Raw genomic sequence first — 8,548 nt, 5'->3', positions numbered from 1 at the left:
TAGACTCAACTCATGACCCATGTATATTAGGAAATACTGTAGCATGGGTATATTGAGGCTGATCATGGACTGATTACGGTGCTTGTGAATAGATTTAAATGCATTTGGACTCTTAGCCTGACAAGGATGTCATGTTTTGAATGGAGGGACTATATAAGGACTCGTGTGGGTGTATGTTTAATTCCACATCGGTTATGCACTGGAAAGATCTTGGGTACTTATACATGATTAAAGAATCTAAAAAATATCTTGTGTCGTTATAAAGAGCATCGGGCGTGTGTTTGTCCCACATAGATTATGCACTAGATAGATCTTGGATACTTATATAGAGCCAATGAACCTAAATAATACTTTTCGACGAATCTTTTTGGGGGAAATTCTGAGTTGTTACAAGTGGTATCAGAACGAATCCGACCCATGACCCATGTGGACTGGGAGACACTGCAGTACAGGCTTATTGAGGCTGACCATGGACCGATTATAGTGCCTATTAGATTTGAATGGATTTGAACCATGTCATGGCTTAAACAAAAAAAGTATGCAAGGATCAATGCAAGCATATATTTAGTTTCACATCGGTTATTCACTAGAAAGATCTTGAGTACTTATATAAGATTAAGAAATCCCCCCCAAAAAAATCTTCCAATTAACTTTTTGAGTGAGATCATGGGTTGTTACATGGCCAAAAAGTTGAAGAGGTAATATCTCTCTTTTTTATCTTTGGAACTTATCAAAATAGTAGTTTTGTGGGGAAACAGAAAGAGATCGAGGTTGGAGATAGCATGAAGAAAATAAGGTGCTGATGATTCACGTTGCCTCCAACGTTTAGGACTCTCTCTCTCCCTGACTGTCTGGAGCTCAAGAGGTCAACTTTTTGGCAAGCCAAACTTGGCGCAGCGAATAAACTAATCAAAGTAATAAATGGCAATTCCATGTATAGATATAGCTTAGGTTTGGTGCACTAGAGGCCATCCCAGCAATTTCCGTCAGTGCAGTACTGCACCGCTCAGTGAGATGCTTGGAAATCAAAGACGTGTAATGAAGTTTTACAATCAAAACTATAATTTTTATATAAGATGCTAGCTTATATGATAACTATCATTCTCTAGTTGCAAAAGGCAAATCTTAGGAGCTCAACAAAATTTTATGGGAGGATGAATTGCAAAATTGTGTGTATTTATCAATTCATGGCGAGCTCAAGAGATCTACTTTCATTTTATATGATGAGGGATACAAGTGTTTAATGCGGTATCTGAAATTTCAAATGATTCTTAAAAAAAAAAAAAAGAAAATAATGTTCCAAAGAACAAATTCGTTTGATAGAAAATGCTATTTATTTTTAATGCTTTATAATGACTATCAATTTCAAGCATCTGATAAGCTCGCCAAAGTATCAACACGACAAATGACATGCTTGAGGTGATCATTATTATTTTTATAGGATGAAAGAGAAAGATGCAATCTATGAATTGCACGCTGGTTTGGAAGGTTCTTGGGGCTATTTGGGGTACGATGTCTTAATATTTCTAGGTCCAAATCCACCCTAATTATACTCAAGAAGTACATGTTACGACTTGGATGCCCTCTAATATATTTCTCATTAAACTCCAGGAATCAAAATCTGCCGAATCACTCATGTAGTACGAAAGCACCATGGAGAGCAACAAAAGTCCACAGACCGCCTAATTGACACCAACGAGTAAAATCCTCTTGTGCTTCAGGGCCCGGAGCCTGCCTCTTCTTCAGAGCTGCGGGAGACAGAAGGTAAGGAATAAGAAATATGAAAATAAGGACTTCTGTTCGTCAAATTTGTGAAAAATGTCGACTGATCCGTAGGCGCGGACGAATTATAGTGATTTGTTCCAATCCGAGACCCTCTTCGGAGGTTTCTGGCTTTTTTCTAGATTGGCAAAGTTCATGAAGTTCTTTCAGCATACTGTCATTCTTGGATGATTTGTCATTTCTTAGAGGTAGAATATATACTAATTATCCATTTTATTTCTAGTAGTAGAAGACTACCATTGAGAGCGTGTCAAAGACTTCCTTAATAGTGGTCCTAATATTAGCTTACACTTGTAAAAGTGATAATATCACTTATTTTGTTTATAAGTGGAAATTTATGTATTTATTTATCTTTTTGGTAGAGGGTCTGGAGACAACAATCCCTACAATAGGGATAGTCCTCTCTCAAACACCCCTAACCCTCCAAGTCCTAGTGAAGGCAGGACTTGATTAATTACCAAAAACTTTCTAACTTGATAAGCTTGCACTGTTTTAGAAAATTTAGATTATAAACTAAATATTTAGCATATGGAGATGAAAGCTTAAACAAGTGGTAAATGCATCATGCTTTTGTTGTTGTTGTTTACGATGAATTTTCCTTTTCATCAAATTGAAGACGTAATGTAGCGTGCCAACCAAATTTCAAATCTTGCAGTTGGGATATGAGGACAGTCCTTATCTAATCACAGTTGAATTCCCCCTGAAGAGTATGATATTTTGATGTGCATATGAGAAAATATTTATACGAGCTCTTTGTCAGCTTTCTTCTTTCTTTTTTTTCCGAGGACCGACCAATTGTTTGGTTGTATGTGTTCAATCAGCCATAAACATATTGTATGCAAATGAAGTCACAAGGCACATGGAAGATTGGATGCGTATTGGTGAGCAAAACCTTAGGGCTGATTGGACATTACCAACTTATTTGATTAAACATGTCTGTTTAGAACGTAGCAATAATACTCAAATACTCTATTCATCCAAATTATGCAATTAAAGACAAGTTAGATATCAACTGTTTTGCCACACAGCAAATTCTTGTCTTTCTTGCCCTCAAATCTTTCCTCTACAACTAGGATGGGGGACATCAATTTCTAGTTGAATTTCCTTATTTGCTTGAGAGTTTGTTTCTTCCCCTGATGACTAGAGTATTGATCTTTCTAATGTCCTCGTAGGCTTTTTATGTTTTTCACTTTTTAAGGAGAATGGAAATACATGTATTTTTGACATATCATTACTCATCGACTTGCGAGTATACATGATACATGATGAGCTAATGGCAATCAATTTTCCTTCCAAACTATCGAACCATTACTTGAAGTCGCCATTTTATACGCACCAATCAAATTTAACATTAGTGCTCCCTCATTTTTGCCATAAGAAGAAGAAGCTACAGCTATATGTTCTTTTTTTATTGTTCCCCTTAACTCTATGCATGCATAAAATTTAGACATTACAATCTCATTATGGTACATTATCGTCTCATTTTTCTCGACGCTGGTATTACAGTCTCATTATGGTACATGCAGTTCTCGACCGGGTGCACTATATATTAACTGTAGCTACACGTTGCCTATCATGCTGCATTGGGATCTATATTCCAAGAGGAGATCACATAATTATCAAATGGCTGTTATTTCTGAATCAGCTTGTTGAAGGAATGATGCAGGCCTCTTCTTTGCCTAGGTGGACGCATGGATGTAGGTTTTATGTCATCAGCATGGCGTGTGAGTTACATCGTAGCAGGAGTCCAGTCGTTGGCGAAACCAAAAAGAAAGAAAAAAAAAATCCTTTGTTTCTTCCTATATACTTCATCCCAAAACAAAGTCCCATTCTCCTGAAGGGAGAGAGAGAGGGAGAGAGAGAGAGGGAGAGAGAGTTTAGCCGGCCATTATAGGATACCATGCATTCTTCTCCTCAGAAAAAAAAAAGGGGGAAAGAGGATACCATGCATGCACCTTCACCAGGTTCGAGTCTCTTCGTATGATCCGTGGATGCAGTGAATGGCCGTTACTTGTGAAATGTTAGTATCGATTGGGCCCAGTGGTTTGTTTTTGCAACGACACTTGCAAACGTATCTCCATGTCGATCCATGTCTAGTACCAGCGATTGGCCTGATATGGCTTGTCCTTTGCCACCCTACTTTGGCTGCCATGTGAGTCGCCAGCTTCAACATATAAGATTTCTATCTCATCCAATTCTTGGGGCCAATTTTGGTTGACAAGATGACAAGATGGTCCTTTTATTGGCAAGCCTATTAGGGCCCATTTTCTGTCCCCTTTCGCACACACCTTGTGCAGATGCAGACACGCACATATCCTGTGCGAGAATAGAAAGATAAGAAACAGAAAACCAAAAAAAATCATGATAAGAATGATCAGTTGTTTCGACACAAGCTATAGTAGGGAACAGCAGTATTCAAATGCTTTGATGTGATCTGATGTCGCATAGGTTTTTGGGTAAGTATGGTGATAGGTATGGTGAAATATATGGACTGAATTTTATACTACTAAAGACTTGTACCACCATGAGCCTAACGTTTCCTTCTAAACTTTTATATCATTGCAAATATATTCACCTTAGAGAAGGTCTACGACTAAGCAAACAAAGACACCGGATAACTAATCTATTCCTAACTGGATTTAGCGTAGATGAGTCGAAAAAATAACAGGTCCTGAAGTGCACTTTATAGCTCTTTCTTTGCCATCCAAAGAGCATCTCTGTCCTGAGTCAGAGTTCGGACCCGACCTCACCAACTCCTGCCATCACGAACTCTCTTTCTTTCCCATCAACCCGCGTAGCCGTGAAACTTGCCCCAGGCCCCCAGCCCAGAACTGTTCTCCTTATCGGGTCTTTGCCGCAACGTGTTCGAGGCGCCCGCGTGGTCATCCCAACTTCCAGACAATCTGCACCGTCCGATGGACGGGCGTACACCTGATGAACCACCAGTGATGATTTGCAGATCCAAGAATATACCTCATGCAATCATGCGAAGACCATCGGTAAACGCATCGACGGTCAACATTGGTTTCTTTCGAGGACTTCCCCTTGTTTCACAGTTCCAATCTTTTTTTTTCCCCTCATCCTCCTCTTGGGGAAGTTACGATGGACCCCAACGGGGAGAATTCCATGCGTGAACACCTCCCCGCTGCCGGTTTCTCGTGATGCGATTTCGACATGCCGACGCCCTCAGAAAGTTACGAGCCTTTTTTTTATTTTTAGTTTAGCCTTGGCCAATCCGAAAATAGGAGAATCCCAAGAACCCCAAGAAATCATGGAGGAAGGTAGCTGGAGATACGTGCAAAGATGGAGACGGCATGATGATGGGACCGCGGGGCGGCGAAGGGAGGAGAGCTGACGCACGTGCGACGCGTGCGGGGGAAGGGGGTGGTGCCCACGCGACCCGTTTGCGGATAGATCCGGAAAGGGACGACCTTTCCCGGGACTCGGTCGTGGCCCGGCTCCTAACAATACGGCATTTACTCCCCGCAAGGGGGCTCCCCTTTCGGCGAGTTGGTTTCGATTTTTTCTTTTTAAAAAAACCATTTCCTTTTTTATTAATTTTAAAAAAATTAAATTACCAGGGATAAAAACCAGAAAAACTGGCCGGCATGGCACGATAGGGTGCGAAGGATCCCGGGAGTTGCAGTTGGAGTACATAAAATCTCATAAAACCGAACTTAAAATGAACAATTCAATTAATAAACAAAAAAAAAGATAGCCGGAAGAAAAAAAGAATATAGATTATGGTTTAATGCTAATGATAATGGAGGAATTGGATGGTTTTTTTTGTTACTATAATGAAAGGGAACTGCTGGCTTGACGCGTGGGTATTGATTTTTTTAGCCTCGCCGTTCCAACAAACCCCAGCAGTTATCTTGACTTCGACAACCCGGCCACCGATTTTAATTTTCTAGAGACCAAGACATGGATGGGTTGGAGTCTCTCTGGAAAATCACCAAAAGGCTCATTTATGATTGATTTAATTATTAAGAAAGAAAAAAGAAAAATTCCAAAAGCATTTCCGCGTTAGAGGTGGAGCTCATGCTCGCGGTACCATCACCACTTCCTTATAATTTCTTTTTGGATTTTTTTTGGATGCGAATTGACGCCATAATAACCAGCCAAAATAAGAAGATGGTGAATTGATAAAAATGAGAGCGAAAGATAGAGAGAAAGGTATGAGTGGTGAGACCATGCCGTGAAGGAGATGCATGACTTTAGGAATAAGGCGTTCCTTCCAAATTATATATACGCTGCTTATTTTTCATAATTATCTTTTCCAAATCTTAATTGCCTTCCTTTTGTATTAATTTAGTTTTCCTTTCTTTCTCTCTCTCTCCTTCTTCTTGTGGGTTGGGTCTTTTGGTGGTGGGATGCTTGTCACCTACTCCTTCTAGTTCCACTCTTCCTTGTTCTCCTCCCCTCCTCTCTCTCTCTCTCTCTCTCTCTCTCTCTCTCCAGAAAAATAATGGAAAACTAGAAGCTTTACACTTGCATCAGCTTCTCCATCTCTCCAAACTTTGTGATATTTTTTCTTCTAAGTTTCTCGGTGGTCTTCTGCTTCTGTTGCTATGGAGAAGCACGCTTGCAAGCTCTGCTTCCGCCGCTTCGCCAACGGCCGAGCGCTGGGCGGTCACATGCGGTCCCACGCGACTTTGGCCACTCCAGCGGCCAAAGCCCAGCTATTCCACGACTCCTCCGCCTCATCCACCTCCGCCTTCTCCCGGGAAGCGCCGGCGGCCGCGGCGGAGGAAGTAGAAGAGCGGGGAGGCGACGTGGAGGTGAAGGGGATTGGGCTCTGCTATGGCCTTAGAGAGAATCCAAGGAAGAGCTTCCGGCTAGTGGATCCGGAATTCTCCTGGTCCCTCGCAGCCGTGGAGGCCGGCTCCTCCTCCATCGTCCAGGATCGGGAGAGCGAGACCGAGTCCTCCCATCTCATCCCCACCTCGCCATCTCATCCCCGCCGCTCTAAGCGCCCACGCCGAGCCCCTCCACCACCCCCGCCGGAGCACCCCGAGCCGGAGCCGGTGAGCTCCGTCTCCGACACCACCCCCGAGGAGGACGTCGCCCTCTCCCTCATGATGCTCTCCCGCGACATCTGGACCAAGACCAAGACCGAAGCAGAGGACGAGGACGAGGAGCAGCGATCGAACGGCTGGGATGAAGAGGATGACGCGGAGGAGGAGGGACAGATCGTCGCCGGCAGATCGCGGCCGCTGCCGCCGGCGGCCGGTGCGGCGAGGGGGAGGAGCAAGTACCAGTGCGGCACGTGCAAGAAGGTGTTCCGGTCGTACCAGGCGCTGGGGGGCCACCGTGCGAGCCACAAGAAGAGCAGGGGAGGATGCATCCCGGCCGTCCAGGCCCAGATCCACGACGCAGAGTCCTCCGAGGGCAATGCCGATCGGGGGCCCAGCAAGGTCCACGAGTGCCCCTTCTGCTTCCGCGTCTTCAGCTCCGGCCAGGCCCTCGGCGGCCACAAGCGCTCCCACCTCGTCTCCTCCGCCGCCGCCACCACCACCATTTCCATCTCCTCGCCGGCGCCGCTTCCCCCATCTCCGTCCTTTCCTCGCATCATCGCCAAGTGCGGCGGGAACTTCAGCTTCATCGATCTCAACCTCCCCGCTCCAATAGAGGACGACGTCGAGCTCTCCGCCGTCTCTGATGCCGAGTTCATTATTGCAAACCGTACGTCAAACTGAGAGTTGCTTCCCTCTTCCTCTTCATCTACACTCCCCAATTCCATCACTCCGAACTCCAGAGCAAGATGACGAAGTACAGAATCCGGTTGGATCGTGAGCAGGTTCGAAGTTTCGAGGTAGGAACTATAAAAACAAACTAAACCAACCTAGAAAAAAATCAGGACGCAGTTTAATATTTTCAGCATTGAATTTGACAAGTCTGGTGATTTGCTGCTTTCTTTGTATATCTATCTATCGCTCCTCCTTTGCTTCTTCTGACATTAAATCTCCATTTTTATGGCTTTTGGTGTTGGAGAATTTATTCTTGGTTCTCAAGTTACCGCAGCTGCTTACTGTAACAGCTGATCGATCAGTAGCTTGGGTGTATGGAAATTGAGAAACTCCACTTTAATTTAACTATTCCTTTGTCCATTTTAGCTTATTATTACGACTGCCCAGCGGCCGCTTATTCCAGCCTGACTGTTTCCTAGTCACCTCCAAAAAGTTAATCTAAAGAAATACTTGTCGAGGATTTTATTTTATAATTAATCGAAGTAAAAGAGAACCGAGCTTGGAGCTTTCCTAGTCCCTCGCTAGCTAATGACATCTAACTTCATCTGGAGTTTGGTGAGAAGTTCTTCGTTGCTGCTCTGCTGCTACTGCTGCTCTCACCTGCAAAGCTTCCCCTGGCACCGCCAGTACTTGTTCTTTTCTTCCTCCTTTCCCCTCGCCTCACCTTTTTTGGTGGCTTCCTTCTTTTCCTCGCTTCCACGCCTCGCGTCCACGTCCCCCCTTGGACCCTCTCGTCCGCGCGCGCGCGCGCGCTCGCTCGCTGGCCATCCGCCTCCGGTTTGGTGGCTGTGCGATCCAGCCGAGATTAGCGCCAAACAAATCCGCCATAATGGATCCGAGCATATCACCACAAATATTTCCTGTGCTTCCGAAAACGAATCGGGTGGAGAAATGGCACCGGGAATGGACTCAGTCAAGAGAGGACTTGGTGGTCCCATCACGTGGCTGGCTTAGAGGTACGTCTGATGTCGGCGATGGGACGCTTTCGGGTGGCGACCCACGCATCCGAGAGTTTT

General features: G+C 44.4%; 1 protein-coding gene across 1 annotated transcript; it reads left to right on the top strand.

The window, feature by feature from the left end:
* Positions 1 to 5,686: 5,686 nt before the first annotated feature.
* LOC103705203 (zinc finger protein ZAT9-like) lies at positions 5,687 to 7,892 on the top strand. Its single transcript, XM_008788841.6, has one exon. It carries the CDS (start codon positions 6,354 to 6,356, stop codon positions 7,479 to 7,481), a length of 1,128 nt encoding a protein of 375 aa, XP_008787063.4. The 5' UTR covers positions 5,687 to 6,353; the 3' UTR covers positions 7,482 to 7,892.
* Positions 7,893 to 8,548: the final 656 nt, after the last annotated feature.

The sequence above is a fragment of the Phoenix dactylifera genome, chromosome 3, assembly GCF_051530095.1.
Source record: "Phoenix dactylifera cultivar Ajwa chromosome 3, Ajwa_hap1_PhDact_Kaust_v1.1, whole genome shotgun sequence".
NCBI lineage: Eukaryota > Viridiplantae > Streptophyta > Magnoliopsida > Arecales > Arecaceae > Phoenix > Phoenix dactylifera.
The sequence above is the reverse complement of the archived record's forward strand: the minus strand, read 5'-3'. Positions and strand labels throughout refer to the sequence as shown.

Coding starts and splice junctions, on each gene's coding strand:
- LOC103705203 (XM_008788841.6), top strand. CDS start 6,354: ATGGAGAAGCACGCTTGCAAGCTCTGCTTCCGCCGCTTCGCCAACGGC.